This window comes from Stenella coeruleoalba (genome assembly GCF_951394435.1).
Source record: "Stenella coeruleoalba genome assembly, chromosome: 3".
Taxonomy (NCBI): Eukaryota; Metazoa; Chordata; class Mammalia; order Artiodactyla; family Delphinidae; genus Stenella; species Stenella coeruleoalba.
Genome location: NC_137148.1, coordinates 32,100,448 through 32,119,757, shown reverse-complemented (window position 1 = coordinate 32,119,757; position 19,310 = coordinate 32,100,448). Strand labels below are relative to the sequence as shown.

At 33.2% G+C, this 19,310-nt stretch overlaps 1 protein-coding gene across 4 annotated transcripts in view; it reads left to right on the top strand.

Moving 5' to 3' along the window:
* RICTOR (RPTOR independent companion of MTOR complex 2) overlaps positions 1-19,310 on the top strand; it is a 127,678-nt gene that overhangs the window by 44,174 nt on the left and 64,194 nt on the right. For all 4 annotated transcript variants that reach the window (XM_079915671.1, XM_079915672.1, XM_079915670.1 and 1 more), the window contains exons 4-8: positions 2,370-2,434; positions 3,525-3,656; positions 9,339-9,402; positions 14,251-14,377; positions 17,746-17,915. In XM_079915671.1, the coding sequence (XP_079771797.1) occupies positions 2,370-2,434; positions 3,525-3,656; positions 9,339-9,402; positions 14,251-14,377; positions 17,746-17,915 (558 nt within the window). The remainder of the gene's footprint in view (positions 1-2,369; positions 2,435-3,524; positions 3,657-9,338; positions 9,403-14,250; positions 14,378-17,745; positions 17,916-19,310) is intronic.

Sequence of the window (19,310 nt, the reverse complement as noted above, 5' to 3'; positions counted from 1 at the left end):
CAACTATTCTGGCTGTAAGTGGGATAGGAACCAAGACTTCAGAGAAGAGAGAATCTTGTGGAGATGATCTAACTTCTCCAGCAACATTTACCTGGGGGATACTGGCTAATGTGGAATGTGGACAGGAAGCTAAATATTTAGACTGTAGTCCCAGGAGTACTATTGCTGAAACATGGGAAAAACAGCACAGAGCTTTTGATGGAGACCATCAAATGGGAGAAATCAAGTAAAAGGAGATTCTCCCCTCAGTACATTTATTTGTTGAATCCTGGGATGGGAAATATAAAATCCTAAGCAGAAAATCTTTGAAAATCAGGGTGGACTTTCTAGTGTTTTTATAAAACAAAAATGAGACATGTCATCCTCTTGAGATTGGTCCCCTGAACAACAAGCTTTCAGTTGAAACCTGGGGGAAAAACCATAGGTAGACTGAGTATTACCAGGGCAGCAGCCTAATATGGACTCACCATTGTCTATTGGCCTGACAAAGAAAAGGATGAACGCTTTGTGGAGAAAGATAACATAGTCAGGAATCTCAACGCTTTGTGGAGAAAGATAACGTAGTCAGGAATCTCTGCAAGTTTTTATGTACAAAGATTATAGGATCCACCAAAAGACAGGACTACATGACCAGAACAAATGGAAAAACAGATAATAAAAACAAACTCAGAGATTATCTACATCATTCATTCCATTTAGATGATAAGCACTTTAAATATTTAAAATGTAGTTAATATATCAAGAAAATAGAGGAAACTGTGGAGAAAATAGGTGAAAAAAGATTTTTTCATTATGATATTGGATGTGTACAAAGTTAAATGGAAACATGATAGGTAAAATTAAAAATTCACTAGGTAGGTATAATAGAAGATTAGACTTATCAGAAGATAAATAAATAGGAAATACCCAGCTGAAGGACAGAAAAAAAAGAGAAAGGAGAAAACAGAAAAGAGGACTTAGAGATTTGTGGTATACACAAAAAGATTGAACATTTGAATTACCAGAAAAAGAGGAGAGAGAATTGGGCAAAACTGCTTTTGAAGAGATACAGAATTTTCTAAAACTGATAAAATATATCAACCTAGAGATTCGGAAATTTCTGTTTTCCCTAAGCAGGGATGCAAATAAAACCACCCTTGAACAGCAAGAGTGCTGAAATCAAAGATGAAAAAATCTTGAAAGGAGTCTGACCAAAAAGGATAAGACCTTCAAAGGAGCCAACAGTAAGACTCATATCAGACTTGTCAACAATGGAAGCCATCTTGAAATTGTTTTAAGAAAAGAGCAAACCTAACAATTTATATAAATCCAGCAAAATGTCCTCCAAAAACATAAGTGGGAAAAAATCATTTCTGGACAAACAAAAACCAAGAAAATCCATTGCCAGCAACCTTGGCTATAAAACAAATGAAGATACCAATAAAACAGATCAACAACAATGAACTGAGGATTCTTTAGGCAGAAGAGAGAACATCCCATAAAGGTACCACTGGAGTGAAGAGTAATGGAAGTGGTGAATTTGAGAGTAAATATAAATTGATATTGACTAAATATTAACTAAAAATAAAAATAATGTCTTGTGGGGCTTAAAAGATAGAAAAAACAAAAAGTGAAAGGTGAGAGGAGTAAATGGAGTTGAAGTATTGGGGTCTCATATTATTGAGAACATGGTAAAGTAGTAATTTCTGTTAGACTGTAATAAGTCAAAAATGCATGTTGTAATCTCTGTGGTAACCACTAAAAGAATATAGTTTTTTTCCCATAGATTTATTATTTATTTTATTTATTTTTGGCTGTGTCAGGTCTTAGTTGCAGCATGTGGGATCTTCATTGAGGCCTGCGGGATCTTTTGTTTCAGCGCGCAGGCTTCTCTCTAGCTGTGGCGTGTGGGTTTTCTCTTCTGTGGTTGTGGTGCGTGGGCTCTGTAGTTTGCAGCATGTGGGCTCTAGTTGAGGTGCGTGAGCTCAGTAGTTGTGGCACGCAGGCTTAGTCGCCCCGTGGCATGTGGGATCTTAGTCCCCTGACAAGGGATCGAACCCATGTCCCCTGCATTGCAAGGCGGATTCTTTACCACTGGATCACCAGGGAAGTCCCAGGAATAGTTTTTAAAACAGTAAGAGTATGGAGGGGGAAAAAAGAATAATAAAAAACAGCTGGTTAATTCAGACAAAGGCAAGAAACCTAGAACTGTCAGGTCAAATAAACGATAAGATGATAGAAATAAGTCATATTTAGACAGTAGAATCATATATTTTTCAAAATTTTATTAGAGAAAAATACCTTTTTATTCCAGTCTAAAAAGGTAATGTATGTAAATAAGCAAAAATACATGCTTATGTTTATGCATACTTGTTTTGTTTTTCTGACAGCTGCTTTGTGATATTGGCCACAATGAAGAAAAACTGGGTTTTAACTATGAAGATATCATAATTTGGTAAGTATAGTTCAGTTGCCTTCCTCATCCCTTCTGGATTTTAGTAATTTCAGTTTTAGTAATTTTAAACTAAAAATAGAGTATAACACCTTGTTTTGATTTTATAGAAACAGTTGTTTGAATGTTAGAAAAATTCAGGATCTCCAGCATTTTTAACTGTTATCCTATTGTTCTTACTGATATTTTGTAATTATCAAATATAAAGAACCAAAGCTAATGTTTTCGAAAAGTACCTGGACTTCTACAGTCTAAACTTCTAAGTTAAATCGCAGAATAAAAGTTCTCATATTATTCCCAAGAGCAAGAAGAACCTGTACAGTTATCTCTAGATCTCACCTAAGACACAGTGTGCTATGGCAAACTTGATTTGCTCAAGCCCACGAGAGGCTTAATGTTACAGTTTCATAGCCATCGTTTTGGCATCGTTTAAAATTGGTATAGGGCTTCCCTGGTGGCGCAGTGGTTGAGAGTCCACCTGCCGATGCAGGGGACACGGGTTCTTGCCCTGGTCCCGGAAGATCCCACATGCCGCAGAGCGGCTGGGACCGTGAGCCGTGGCTGCTGAGCCTGCGCGTCCGGAGCCTGTGCTCCGCAACGGGAGAGGCCACAACAGTGAGAGGCCCGTGTACCGCAAAAAAAATAAATAAATAAAAAATAAAATAAAATAAAATAAAATAAAATTGGTATAAGTAGTTTCTTCCTACTGTCATTTTAAAGTATTTTTATTTATTGGTTTAAACCAGTGATTCTTTGGGAGAAGTGAAACAAGTAGGTAGAGGGGGATAGACTGTAGAGGCATATGTGATACAGCTTGAAAAAGGCATATTTAATTTCCCACTGTTTATATAAAATAAACTACAGAAGGTAGAACAAAACTCTTAACATTTTCTTGATTGGTAGGAATATACCAAGGAGACAAAAATTAAAAAATAACGTTAGTGAAGTTCCATGGCTTACAGTGAATGATTTTTATATATGTAAAATGACAAGTAGCTTTGCTTATTTCAACTGAAGAAGGATTTGGTATCATAATTTTATGTGTATTTGAAACTCATGCAGCAAGACTTTTTGTTTGTTTGTTTTCATATAGCTTGCGGTTAGCTTTATTGAATGAAGCAAAAGAAGTGCGGGCGGCAGGGCTACGAGCTCTTCGGTATCTCATCCAAGACTCCAGTATTCTGCAGAAGGTGCTAAAATTGAAAGTGGACTATTTAATAGCTAGGTAATTTTCTTAGAGCTCCCTATGTTTTTATATGTTTTTTAAAATCGTGTATTAAGTTTTAGCATACCTACCATAAAGTATACACATTTTTAGTGTAAAGCCTGATAATTTTTACAGGTAGATACAACCAATTACCCTATTATCCTGAGTAAGATATGGAACATTTTCAGCATCCCAATCAAGTTCCCTTGTGTCCCCAGTCAGTAGGAAACATTACTCTGACCTTTTTCATCCTAGACTAGTTTTTCCTATTCTTGAGTATCATATATTGGAAGTATACATTACTCTTTTCTTTCCTCAGTGTTATCTGTGAGATTTATCCATGTTGATTTAAAAAAAAAATTTCTGTGTAGTATTTTATGTTGTGAATAGAGCACAATTTATTTAATCCATTCTGTTGATTTTTTTCTTGGTTGTTTTCAGTGTTTGGCTATTTTGGATAAAGCTGCCCTGAACATTCTTGCACAAGTCTGTTGGTGGACGTGTGCACTCATTTCTCTTAGGTATATATGTAGGAGTGGAATTGCTGGGTGATAAGTTTTATGTTTATTTAACTTTAGTAGTTACTGCCTAACAGTTTTCCAAAGTGATTGTACTGATTTACACTCCTACCAGAAATGTTTGAGAGTTCCAATCCCTCCACATCCTCATCAGCATTTGCTCTTTTCAGTTTTTAATTATACCCTTTTCTGCTGTGGTTTTCATTGTGAGTTTCATTGTGGTTTTAATTTCTGTTTCCCTTTCATTTGCTTGCTGACTATTTGGATATCCTCTTTATCTTTTGCTCATTTATAAATTGGATTGTCTATCTTTTTGCGTAGGAGTTCTTGGTATCTTCTGGATATGATTCCTTTCCAGTATATGTATTGAGAATTTCTTCTCCAAGTCAGTCTACCTTGTCTTCTTACTCTTCTTAATTAATAAAATCCAATATAGCAGTCTTTTATTTTATAGTTAATGTTTTTGGTCTCTTTGGACGATAATATCCTATTTTTTCTTCTAAAGTTTTTATTCCGTATATGTTGAAATAGGTGTTAGGTCACAATTCATTTTTATCAATATCCAATAAATATTAGAGGCATTTAGTGAAAAGATTCTCCTTTCATGTCTAAATTAGTTTAATTTTTGTTGTAAGTCAGGTAACTGATAAGTATGTTTCTGGTTTTGCTTTCCCTATTCTCTTTGTTTGGTCTATTTGTCTATTCTTGCTCCATTTTCTCCCTGTCTTAAATGACTGCATCTTGACAGTAAGTGTTGATATGTATTAGTATAAGTCCTCCAGCTTTTCCTCTATTTTGGGTTCTGTATTTCCATGTGAATTTTAGAAAATCAACTTGTCCATTTCCATAAAACTTTCCGGGATAGCTATAGTAATTGCATTGAAGCTCTGTGTTAATTTGGGGTGAATTGATATAATAATATCGAATCTTCCAAACCTTTATTTATTTGGACCTTTAATTTCTCTCAACATTTTGTAGTTTTCTATGCAGAGAGGTCTTGCACATATTTGTTAGGTTTATCGTAAGGCATTTATTAGATATAATATTAATGTAATTAAAATTTTTCTTTTTCATAGTTTTTGCTGCTAATATATAGAAAAATAATTGTAAGTTTTAATGTTTTTGTGTATTCTTATCTCGGTGATCTGACTAAAATCACTTTTTAATTCTAATTGTTTTTAAGGTTATTTTAGAGTTTCTGTGTACATTAGCATTAATTGCAAATGATGACCCTTTTATTTCTTCCTTCCCAATCCTTATATTTTTCTTTTCCTCACCATATCTCACTGGTTAGAATATTGCACTGACTAGAAATGGTAATTGGATAACTATGTTTTGCTCCTGAGCTCAAGTTGAAAGTGTTCAGTATTTTGCCATTATTTATGATACTTGCTGTAGACTCTTAGTGGATTTCTTTATATTCCTTGTTTGCGTTCCTGAAGTAAACACCACTTTTTAATGATGTCTTTTTATTTCACATATAACTGTATTGGGTTTGCTAATATTCTGTGGAAAAATTTTTGCAGTTATGTTTATGAGAGGTATTGGCCTATATTTTTCCATTGTTCTAATATTCATTTTGGTTTTGGTATCAAGAGTATGTTTATAAAACAACTAAGGAAATGTTACCCCCTTTTTATATTCTCTGGAAGAATTTATGTAAGAACTTATGTAAGATATTGCTTTTTACCTTACATGATTAGTAGAGTTCACCGGCGAATCTGTCTGGCCCTAGGGTTTTCTTTTTTAGGAAGTTTTAATATCATGGACTCAATTTTTTTTTATTTTGTCTGCATTGGGTCTTTGTTGCTCCACGTGGGCTTTCTCTAGGTGTGGTGAGCGGGGGCTACTCTTCATTGTGGTGCATGGGCTACTCATTGCAGTAGCTTCTCTTGTTGCGGAGCATGGGCTTTAGGCATGTGGGCTTCAGTAGTTGCAGCATGTAGGCTCAGTAGTTGCAGTGCATGGGCTCTAGGGCACAAGGGCTTCAGTAGTTGTGGCACATGGGTTTAGTTGCTCTGCGGCATGTGGGATCTTCCCGGACTAGAGCTCGAACCCGTGTCTCCTGCATTGGCAGGTGGATTCTTAACTACTGCGTCACCAGGGAAGTCCCCCTGTCAGTTCTTGCTTTATATATTTTGAAACTTTGTTATTGCATTCATATTTAGAATTGTTAAACCTTCTCATTGGGCTAATCCTTTCCTGGTTATGAAATGTTTCTCTTTATTCCTAGTAATACTTCTTTTATGAGTGTTCATGTTATCTAATGTTAATATAGCTATACTAACTTTATTTTATTTAGGGTTTGCACAATATATCCTCTTCAGTCCTTTCACTTTCTTTTTTTTTGTTCTTACATTTAAGTTTCTCTCCCGTTAACATCATATAGATTTTTTTAAATCTAGTTTGACCATCTTTGTCTTCTAATTGGATTAGACTATGTCTAGTGGTTTTTTATATGCAGGTTCTATGTGCTTTATCTAATGTAATTATATTTATGAGTTTGTCATCTTGCCATTAGTTTTCTCCTATATTTGACTTTGCTGTCTTGCTGTTCATATTCTATTTGTCACGTCTATTCTTTGGTCTTGCATTGCTCCTTTTTTGTTTCTTTGGGAATAATCAAGAATTTTTTTCCTCTTCTGTTAATGTCTTGGTTTTAAAGCCTTTTCTTCTATTAGCAGTTGCCCTAGAGATTACATTTATCCTTGATATGTTAAGGTTTACCATTTTTATTACAGCCAGAACAATGCAGGAAACCTCTTCCAGCTTGACCACCAGCTCCCCTCTGCCTTATTTCTACATGTATTTGTAACCCCACAGGATAGTCCTGTTATTGTATTAAATTGGAACTAGTGATATTTACCTATGTTATTTACCTGTTCCAATATTCTTCCTTCTTACATTTCCACCCTTTTATCTTGGGTCTCTTTCTTGAATTTCCTTTACTATTTTCTCATAGTGTAGGTATACTGGAGTTGAATTCTCTCATATTTTATTTGTCTATAAATCCTCTATTTCCCTTCCCATTTGAAGGGTATTTTTTTGACCAGTTACTATTTTTCAATGCTTTAAATAAGTTATTGTCTTCTGGATTTTGTTTTTTTTTTGTTGAACAGTAAGTTGTCTCTTCTTGTTGCTTCTTTTTCTCCTTTGGCTACTTTAAAGGTTTTTTTTCCTGTTACTTTCTCTCCTATCCCCTGGTACTCCAGCTATAGAGTGCTGAATCTGTTCACTGTGCCACATGTCTCTAATGCCCTTACTGTATTTTCAATCTTTGTTGTTGTTAATCTTTGTGCTTCAGTGTTGTTACTTTCTACTTACATGTTTTTTTTTTTTTGCGGTACGCGGGCCTCTCACTGTTGTGGCCTCTCCCGTTGCGGAGCACAGGCTCCGGACCACAGGCTCAGCGGCCACGGCTCACGAGCCTAGCCGCTCCGCGGCATGTGGGATCTTCCCAGACCGGGGCACGAACCCGTGTCCCCCGCATCAGCAGGCGGACTCTCAACTACTGTGCCACCAGGGAAGCCCTCAGTCTCTTGAATTTTTAATTTTAGTTATTGTATTTCTGTGATTTATATTTTACTCTTACTTAGACATTCTAGGTCTCTGCTTTATTTTCTTGAGCATAATAATCATAGTTATTTATGACAGTTTCAGTATGTGAATCACCTGTATTCTGTTTCTATTATCATTTTCTTTCCTTGGTTTTTGGTTACTCAACCCTTTGTTTGTTTTAAAGCATACCTCATATTATATGTGATTGGATGTGAACATTGTATGTTAAAAGTTTTTGGCTCTGGATCATGTTATTTTTGGAATGTTGGCTTATCACACTGATTGTGTTAAAATTTGTTTTTTTTTTCCTTTGCCTTTGCTCTAGGAAGTGGCTATATGGAGTCTCAAGTGAAAATGTAGATATTTAGCAGAACCTCTTCATCCCAAGCAGCCTTGAGCCCTAACATCTTTCTTAGAATATTATGTACCTGCTAAAATTTCTGCTCAGTTCCTTGGCTTCTCAGCAGTAGCTTTTTGCTTGGTTTCTTGGACTTTAACTCTGCATTCGTACAACATAGAAATTGGCAAGTGCATTGGAAAGGGGATGGCACGCAGATTCTTGCTTATACTCCTATTTTCTTTTCTTTGAGATTTTTTTCCCTCAAGTCCCAGCCACTTTGGTTGCCCTAAAGTTCAGTCTGTCTCTCCAGTACAGGAAGATTTTTGCTTTCTTTTAGGATTCTGTTCCCCTAAAACTGGGGCTTGGCACGTGTCCCCAGGGACAAAGCCTGAGTGGATATGGAGCTTGTGCTTCTCTTTCCAGGGATTATTATCCATTGCCCTTTTAACAGTTGCTTTACAAAGTACCATATTTAGCCTTTATAGTTATTTTTGGCAGGAGGATTGGTCTGATCTGTTGTGGCCAGAAATGAAATTATATGTCTATTTGCTTCTTATTAAAGTTGTTTTAGATTAATTATATTCAGATAGCAGAAATGCTTTTGAATAGCAAACTATCTATGTATTGATATATAAAGTATTGATTAGAATTGTGAACTGTCTAAACATAAGTAAAAATGAATTATTCTTCCACATATACCAAAGACTCTTTAGAAATTGAATAATTTAGTAAATTTTATAGAGAAATGTCAGTTAAGTGATATATGAGCATTAACTTTTGAAGTACAGTCACATTTCAAATTATATTTTGGTAAAATAGAATTATTGTGGCTAATATAAGACTTTTAACTTAGTTATAATGTAAAATTTAGGCTCTGGTTAAAATCACAATTAAACTGAAACATAGGCTTGGAAATATTTCTCCTTCACAATTTTAATAAAGTGTGAACTTTATCAAAGATAGGTGAATATTTTTTCAGTAGATTTCTGATATTTTGCTTTATAAATATGTTTATTATTTCTGTATAGATATATATAATTCTATAAATTGCTTACTGTATTCTTCTTTCCTGGAGTTTTAAGTGAAATAGTTTTGAAATGTTTTATTATAATAAGTATTTATCACTAGAGATATTAAATAAATATTTGCTGGTACTGAAAAATAACTTGTATTAACATTTACAAATACTATATTGACATGAACATGGGTCTGATCATGGTATTATACAAAAAAATTGTTTAATAAGATTTTTATCAATAATTAAATATTTTATGTATTATTTAGGTGCATTGACATACAGCAGAGCAACGAGGTAGAGAGGACACAAGCACTTCGATTAGTCAGAAAGGTAGGCTCTATGTCTGAGAGTAAAGGCAGATTTATGATTTTCATGTTAAGCATTTTACATTTTTAGATTTAGACTGTGAAATCTTTCTATTAAAATTGAAAGACTGAATTCTCATTAAACATTTTTATTTTGTTAAAATTATATGAGTTAAATAAGTATTAAAACTTCAAGATAAGCATAAATATGTTGTGTAATTATTCTATGTGGGTATAGCTAGGTCAGTATTTTTTATAAAATGTTTATTGTAAAGAATATTTCTTCCTGCAGTAGGCATATAAATGAAATTACTGCTTTTATATGTTATTGGAGAAAGAGGATTACTTGCCCCCAACCCTTATTTTTTCTTAATTATATGCTTGGAGTTAATTCTATTAAATGAATGTCAAAAATAATTACAGGCTGATTGTTTTGAAGATGAATTTGGATACATCAGTAGGCACTTGCAATAAACAATTCAGGCCATTGTACGGGATAAAAGGTCAAAATCTAAACTCTCCAAGAGAGGGTGTTGAGGATAATCCATAATGCTTCTAATGAGAGAGGCCTTCCAGGAGTTTTTTTATTGTTATTTAACGTGATGTGATGCCCTAATGGCAGAGGAATAGAGTAAACTGAGAGTTAATTTGGTTAGGGTACAGTTTGTGTAAGAATTTTATCATGTTTCATCATAAAGTATCATGTTTCATCTTAAAAATTCATAAAACTGATGCAGTATATGTTTGTTTTAATGTAAAAACATCTAAGATTATTTAACAGTTAACTTTTTTAGCTCTTCTCCTTTTTTCCCACCTTTGAATACAGTGCATGCTCCAGAATTGCAGACTGTTGAGTTTGTGCATTAACTAGATCTCCTCTTTTTCCTTTTTCTTCCAGTTGTTCAGCTTATGGTTAGTAATAGTACCCACAGGTGAGCATAGTAAGGAAGAAGTAAATGGATGAGTTGTCTTAAAAGAAGTTTGCAGTTCTAGTTAAGAGTGATATTGGAGATAGATTTAAAAAATGTTTGTTATAGGGTAAATTGTTATGTTGGCACCGTGATTTGACTCTTCATATTTAAATATAAAAATTAGGTTTATGATTTTTACTTATACATACAACCTCTTCTACTGCATGATTTTGAGAATTCAAGATAAGAAAACAAAATTTGTTTCTGAAGAACCTAGAATAACTCTTTGGTTATTTGAGTTATATATATGTCAGTATTTATCATACTAGGAATTAAAAGTGAGAAATTTAAAAATATATTAACATATTAAAAAATAAACTCATTACAAGTAAACATAAATAACATATTTTTATAAAAATAACTATATTTTCCAAAAATAAAGTTAATGAGTAGAGTGGCATTATTTTAGATTTATACAAATTTCTGTAGTGTTTGTCCTGATAGAAGGTACCTGGATTGTCGTATTTGCTTTTGTATTCAGTCTCTTGTGATTTCACATGCAGTGGAGCCTCTGGAAAACTTCCATATGTACTTGTGAGAGTAAAAAAGACAAATAATGTCTTTGAATTACTACGAAAATAGTTTTCACTTTGCAGAATCTGAAAATATCCTCAGGACCCTCAGTTTTCTGGACCACACTTTGAGAGTTGCTGCCTTAGAAACTGCGTTCAGATGAAAAAAGAACCCCAAATGGATTAAATTAAATTCAGCTTCTTTGAATTATTCACTAAATATTTTATTTCTGTTTTGTACAGTGTTTTGTACAAGTTACAGTGTAATTTATAAAATAGCCCAGTAAAAATAAACAGACCCTTGAAACAATTCAGAAATGCCATAACAAAAATGTAATTTTATTTTGTTATCTTTTGAAGAAGGCAGATATCATTTGTGGATTCAAGGGCGGGAAAACTGCTTGTACCTGGTGGTAAAATACAGGCTCAAAGGTAGAGTTATGTCACAGGATTCCTCCTTGGGTTAGCTAAAAACAGAGTAAAAGGGAAAGCAAGGTTGCTGAATGAACAGTGGCCTCTATTGGCCAGAGGAACTATAATTTCACTAATACTTTTAACAATTGAAGCACATATTTCTTTTTTTCCAGCAACATCTTGGCAACTGAGCTAGTAGAAATTAATGTTAATAATATAATTGCTAGGTCACTGTGGATTCTTTGTATGCGTTCAGAACAGTTTTAAAATTTTCTGTGAAAGTAATAATGTTTTTTAAAGGAAAAGCAAAAACATTTGTTGCTTTAGGATAACTTGCTTTATGAATAATTAAGGAATACTCATGTTACTTTTTCTTCTCTTTCACCTGTTTCATTCATTTAGGAGATTTTGTTTGTTTGCTTGGTTTTTTTTCAATGTCTCTGATTTTTTCATGTCTCTTTCTTGCTCTAATCCAGGCAATCCTTCCTGATTCTTGTCTCTCTCATTATCTGTATTATTTTCACACTAGTCAGCTCTTGCTACTCTTTATCCAACTTAAAGTTTTCTTACTGCCTGCCTAATTAAGCCATTATTTTCTTCATATATCATTTCTACATTCATGCAATACGAGATTAATATATCACAGATTTTTTTTTTTTATAGCTGAAAGGGATTCATTTAAAGGAATCACTTGCCCTTGATACACAGCAAGATATTGTCAAAGCCAGCGTGAAAAGCCCAGTTCTCCAAATTTCCAAACCTACACTGGCCCACAAATCCTTTTGGTATTAAGCACAACCTGCTTATCTTGGCATTCAGAGCCCACTTTTGGGGCAACCAATTACGACCCGTCTCATTATGCCATTATATGTGTAGACAAGCTGCCCTCCACCACTGCTGTGATCACTGCTTCTATCCTATTCTTTTCATGTCCACCCCTTTCTATATTATATTCATCTTTCAGTCTCAGCTGAAATTTTAAATATTTCCCTTAGAGAACTCAGTGTTTCTCTCGTTCTTTTATAGCAGTTCTACAAATTTATTACCTACTTATGATCTTTGATTTGTTTTATATATGTCTGTTCTATCATGCAAAAAAGATGATTAAACTTTTATTTCAGCAGAGACTAAATTCTATGACTTTTCCCTCATTGATTACTCACTGATTTACAAGAAAAGTATTCTCTGATTTACACAGAATTTAAGAGTTTCTTTGTGTATATTTTCCCTGAAAAATAACAAGAGTGATTTCATTTGTAAAAACTTTAAATTACCGATATCCATTTCATAGCTCTACACTTGAGACTCATAGAATAGAATTTTATACTTGAAATTCTAGAAATCATCGGATCCTATACATCCTCATTTACAAATGAGGAAACTAAGGCACAGAGAGGATTGGTTTGCCAAGGTAACAGTTTATTAATGGCAGATTTGGCCCTGGAAGCCGGTTGGTCTGGCTTCTAGCCAACTCTTTTTAAAATACATTACATACGTCTTATTGTCTTGGGAATTTTTCTTACAAGCCCCTTGTAAGTATAATAATAGATCAGTAAGTATTAAAATACAAATTAATATCATAAGTTAGAATTTTCTCACTGAGGAAGATCAGTTTCTTATACCTCTTTTCCCTTTCCTCTTCTTTCTTCTCCAACATTTTTGATTAATGAAAAATACTGTTTAGAAACAAATGTGAAAGTTTTTGTAGATTCTAAGGTTATTAGACATCTATTTTATGGTTGTGGAACAGTATTCTATAATTTCATTTGAAACTTGTCATATCACATAATGCTGCTTAAATGATGTAAACCATTTACAAATACTCTATCCAATATAGATCTCTCCTTTGAACCTCTATAGGATTTAACTGGATATTAGCTTAGTTATATTGTGTCCCCTAATTTTGTCAGAGTATAAGTCTTATTTTTCAACAGGATTATAAATAGTAACACCCAGGACAGATTAATTATCCCCAGTATTTATCACTACCCAAACAGAATAAAACATTTTCTTCTACTCCCACTCCAAGGACCTGCTATTTTGAAATACTTCATCTACCAAATAGTCTTTTATTTATTAAAGAGTAATTAACTACATAATTTTTCTTTCTGTTTTCCAAACTGAAGATACATGTTATCTGTTTTCCGTATTCCAAATATGTTATTGCCAATTAAACTTTTCATTTAAAATGAGATTCAACAAAAGTTTTTGTCACCAGAGACATACTGTTTCCATCATAGTTTTTGAAATATTAAAAATAGATTATGGAGAGACTGCTGCCTGCCTTGAAGTAGCAAATAACCATGAGTGAGCTGCCCATGACAGGGACCTGAGGGCAACCTCTAAGAGCTGAGGGCAGTCCCCATAACAACCAAAAAGAAAATGGGGACTTTAAAAAAAATAGATTATGGATTATGAAGTTTGCCTTTCAGTATAGCAACAAGTGAGAGACATAGGGAGATGATGAGACATCAGTTGCAGCAATCAAAGTAAGAATGAGGACCCAAATCAGAGTTTGATGGTGGAAAGAGTTGAGTTAATGAGGTAAATTGATAGGATGTAGTGGTGATAATAAATGGGGAAGGAGTCAGGAATGTAGTAGTACAGTAGTATGTTTGCAGGTGTTGTCACCACTGATTTACTTTGTCTAGTTACTGAAAAGTTGTTTAAAATAGTGTTCCTATCCTAGAGGAGCTTAGAATCTCAGAAACATTATATCTTGGTAGTCAACTAATTTATAGTCTGGACTATTAGGGAAAAAAGCCAACACTTTTTTCCATGGTAATGATTATTAACATTTATTGCATCAGTTATTAGTTATATTAGTCCTTTGACATGTTCATTTGAAGGAGAAGATTAAAATTAGTGCCTGGATCTTATAAATATTCTACGGTCTTAAACACTTCAGTCTGAATAAAATAGGTTTGAAAAATGCATTATGAAGTAACTTCTTTTTCTGATTTCTCCCTGTTACAGATGATTACTGTGAATGCTTCCTTGTTTCCTAGCTCTGTGGCCAACTCATTAATAGCAGTTGGAAATGATGGACTCCAAGAAAGAGATAGAATGGTTCGAGCATGCATTGCCATTATCTGTGAACTAGGTCAGAATTTTCTTTGAGTAATGAAAATGTAGTATTTTAGAAAGAATATATAACACTTTTTAATGCCTTTAATACATTAATTCTTTAGGTATTGGTAAAAAGATATGGAAAAAGTAGGACATTTCTGATAAGGAAGTAGTGGACTTGTTTAAACAGATCATTTCAAAGTGACATTAAAATTCTATAAATTTTAAAGTTTTACTCATCATGAAATTTAATATATAGGAATTGTCCAGATTCCAGTAATTAGAATAAAATCTCTTACAGTCTGGCTCTCAGACATTAATTAACCACATTGTATCTTGATGTGAGTGCAAAACAACAATTCACTCTACATTAAAAAAGAATTCTAAATGAAAAAGGATTTAAGAGTTAAATGGGGAAAATATGGGGGGGGAATGGATGACTATCTGATCACGTAAGGAAAAGGAGTTTTGAATTATCAAAAGAAATCAAACAGATTTCAGCAGCTGTAGATTTTATTATAAGGAGATAAGAAAACATGTAGTACCAGAACAAAGAAAAAAATAAATGTAATAAATAAGTTCTTTACCATGACAGGTAAAGAACTTACTTATATACAGATCAGTAGGAAAAATAAGTAATTCTCAAAGAAATGCATGGCTAGTCAAAGTATTTTAAAAGTTCAACCTCACTTATAACCAAAGAAATATAATTTTTAATGACAAGAGAAGATAATATTTTTCCCCACCAAAAGCAGAAGTGGTATAGGTTACATTCACTCTTGATATGATAAATAAATGAGTAACAAAAGTTTAAAGAAACAAAAGAGCCAAGCCTTATCATTGAGAGTCTAAAAATACTGTCTACAATACCTGTTGATTTAGAGAAAAAGTCAGAAATTTGATTAAGGACATTTTGAAAAATAATAAAAATTTGACTACATGTCAATGTATGAGATGCCTGGAAAGTTATATACTCGAGTTAACTTCTCACTATACGATGCTTTTATAATTAAGCAAAAAGTAATGAAAATAAGTGAGCGAACCCAAGAAATAGAAAAAGAAGAAAAAAAATAAATTTTAACATAAGCAGGAGGAAAGCAATAATGATTCTGAGTCTTAGAGAACAAGATAGATTATTTAATCTAATCTGTGTTAACGGAAGAAGAAAAAATGATACACAGGCAAACATACACTATTGTTTGAAAAATGCAAAAGTCAGAGAAAAGATTAATAGAATGAGAAAGAGAATTAATAGGAGTTTTAAAAATTATGAGATAATTTTTTTATATATTTGAAAATCTTATTGAAATGAATGGGTTTTCAGAGAAAATTTTAATATCCAGTTGACTCAAAAGAGTAGAACACGTGATGGATCAAAAACCATAGAAGTACTTGATGAATTAATTGCCTCCAAAAAGAGTCATTTAGTTAGTTTTGTCTTAAAAAAATTGTTTCAAGGAACAAATAATTCTCATATAGTATAATCTAATTGAGAGCATTAAAAATATGGAAATTTACCAATTTTAATTTAAATGAAACTAGCATTTTATATACATAAACACACAGGTACGCACATACACACAAATACATGCATACATAAAATGAAATAATTAGAATGCTACTATGTTAACATTGTAGAATATTCATCTCAAATCACCACTCATACTCTTTTTTAATAAATTTGTTTATTTATTTATGGTTGCGTTGGGTCTTCGTTGCTGAGCGCAGGTTTTCTCTAGGTGCGACGAGTGGGGGCTACTCTTCCTTGCAGTGCGTGGGCCTCTCATTGCAGTGGCTTCTCTTGTTGCGGAGCATGGGCTCTAGGCACATGGACTTCAGTAGTTGTGGCATGCAAGCCCAGTAGTTGTGGCTCACGGGCTCTAGAGCACAGACTCAGTAGTTGTGGCGCACGGACTTAGTTGCTCTGTGGCATGTGGGACCTTCCCAGACTAGGGCTCGAACCCATGTCCCCTGCATTGGCAGGTGGATTCTTAACCACTGTTAAGCCACCAGGGAAGTCCACCAATCATATTCTTAATAGTGGATCTCTACAAATACTACATCATTTTAAAAGCTCTTAATTAGCGTTTTAACCAGGTTAGCAAGACAAAATAATAAATGAGTTTTACATATTGGAAAGAAGGCATCATACATAGTAGATGGTATATCTAGAAAACTCTGAATCAACTGAAGAACAACTTCAGTAATTCAGTACAGTGGAAACCTGAAAATATAGATTTAATAGATTTATTTTGTGTTTCAGCAATAATCAGTAAACATAATGGAAAAAAAATGATACTATTTCCAAAGTAGACAAGAAAACTATATATAACAAATAGAAATAAGAAATGTGGAAGACGTGTGTGTGTGTTTAGGGGGTACATTTCAATTTGTTTAATTGATTTTCAAGAAGGCAGAGCTAATCTATAGGTAGAAATGAGAATATTCGTTGCCTTTGTTGTGGAGGGAGACCGAAAAGTGGTGTGAAGGAACTTTCTAGGATGATGAAAGTGCTATACCTTGATTGAGCTATTGGTTACAGGGGTATAGATACTGTTCAGAATTTATTGAACTGTACCATTAAAATCTGTGTATTTTACTGTAAGTAATTATACCTCAATTTAGAAAAAATGGAGAAGAAACCTAAATCTAAAGTTCAACCAGAATAAACAGGAAAAATTCAACTATGGAAAAAAAAACATTTTTGAAAAAGATTAAATGGAGGAGAAGGCAAAGATTTTTTTCTCATATTTTAAAAAAGTTAAGCTGGCTTATTAAGGGAGAAAAAAATGAAAAAGAATCAAGGGTTGCAGACCCTGATACATAGAAGACTTCAGTATATCAAAAGTATGAACATCAGTTTGGAAAGCATGCTGGGATAGTTGAATAAACATTTGGGAAAAAATGAGCTTATCAATATTAAGCCAAAGTCTGTTTCCTGACAGATTGAAAACTGAAATGTTAATCATGAACTCATTTAAAACACACACGTCGGTGTGCGTGCATACAGAGAAAATGCCTGATATTTGAAGTAAGGGAGGAGTTTCTGAGCTTAAAATCTAAAGTTAAGTTACAAATCAGACAAAAGATTTGAAACAGATAAAAGGCTAATATTCCCATTATATAAAGAACTCCTTGCAATTGATAGGAAAGAAGAACCATTCAGTAAAACATGAACAAAAGATATGAAAAAATTCAGAGACATTAAGAAACAAATCAGAGTTTTGGAAAGTATATTCAGTGACTCTTATTAGGTAATTTATCCACGTGTCCTTTTAAATGTCATTGACTGGAAAGTTTTTCAAGTCAGAAAGCAAATTAAGTATTAAAATCCCAGATTTCTGATTACATTTTATTAATTATCCCCTATATAATATATTAAGTTTTTCTTTTTTATTTTAGCACTTCAGAATCCAGAGGTGGTGGCCCTTCGAGGTGGACTAAACACCATCTTGAAAAATGTGATCGATTGCCAATTAAGTCGAATAAATGAGGCTCTCATTACTACAATTTTACACCTCCTTAATCATCCAAAGACCCGACAGTATGTACGAGCTGACGTAGAATTAGAGGTAGGAACTTTAATATTCTTTCTAGTTTTAAAATACGACTTTAAATACATACTCTTACTTTGAAATTTTAAAGTTAATATGCAGCACAGCATTAATTATTAAACCTAAATTAACTAATAAGCTTGGCTTATCCCAGCAGTATTTTATAGCTCATTCAGTTTGGACTGAATTGAAAAAATTCTCAAGAATATTTCATCAACATGTAAAGTGAAGTTTATTTTTTTTTATTATCTATGAAAACTTGACTGAGCAAATTAGAGCACAAGTAAGGTTTCATAGACATTTACATATTTATTTAAGAAGACCATTTCTTTTTAAGGACTATAGTATGTTAATTGTGTGTGAATAGCTCCTGCTAATTATATACTATTTATTTATTAAACCATGCTAAAACTCTCTGAACTTGGAGACACTTGTTGGCAACTAAAGACCATATATAATTGAAAGAAATAGAATACATATCTTTTTTAAAATACTCTACAATTTTTTTTTTTTTTTTTTTTTTTTTACAGTTGGTCTAAAATAGTAAGGCTACCATATGCCCTTTTCTATAATAAGTATGTAGTAGAGGTTGGAACAGAATTATCACAAACTGTATTCTTTTTTTTTTCCCCTCATTTTTGGCCATGCCCCGTGGCTTGTGGGATCTTAGTTCCCCTGACCAGGGATTAAACCTGGGCCCTCGGCAGTGAGAGCATGGAGTCCTAACCTCTGGACCACCAGGGAGTTACCACAAAATGTACTCTTATAGTTTATTTGTGTGAATGTATTACATTGTTGTCCATTGCAGATATCATTCAGAGTAAGTTTAAACCAAGGCTTTATTTGGGTATGAAATTATGCAAATTTTAAAAGATTTATTGTTCCCTACTTTGCCTGTTTAAATCATTTTATGAAACTTGTCTTAAATGTTATAGTTCTGGTTTTATTAGGGCTACTAGAAATATTTTGAGATTATAAAATTGACATTAGCCTGTATCACTAACTAACAAATTTAGGTACAATATTCTCCTTAATAAGTGATTTTAAATACATTATTCATGGGAATCCAGTGGGAATAAGCTGGCATTTTTGATATTTTACAGTGTATTTCGATTTAAGTTTTTTCTTTATCAAGTGGAGAAAATGATATTTTAAGATTGGAGAGATGATTGCAATAAAGGAAGATATTGTATATAGGCCTGGTTTTTATTCCTATATAATTGTGCAGCAGATTAGTAAAGCCTTTGTGTAAACGAAAAAACCTCAAAAAGAATATGGTAGATATTTAAGTACACGACTATATTTGCATAAGTTCTTTAAAGCCACAAATGTTCTTTTTTTCCTTAACAAGATCCCCCTAAAGTATCATAGTGATTGAGAGCATAGACTTCAGGCTATACGGATCTGGTTTTG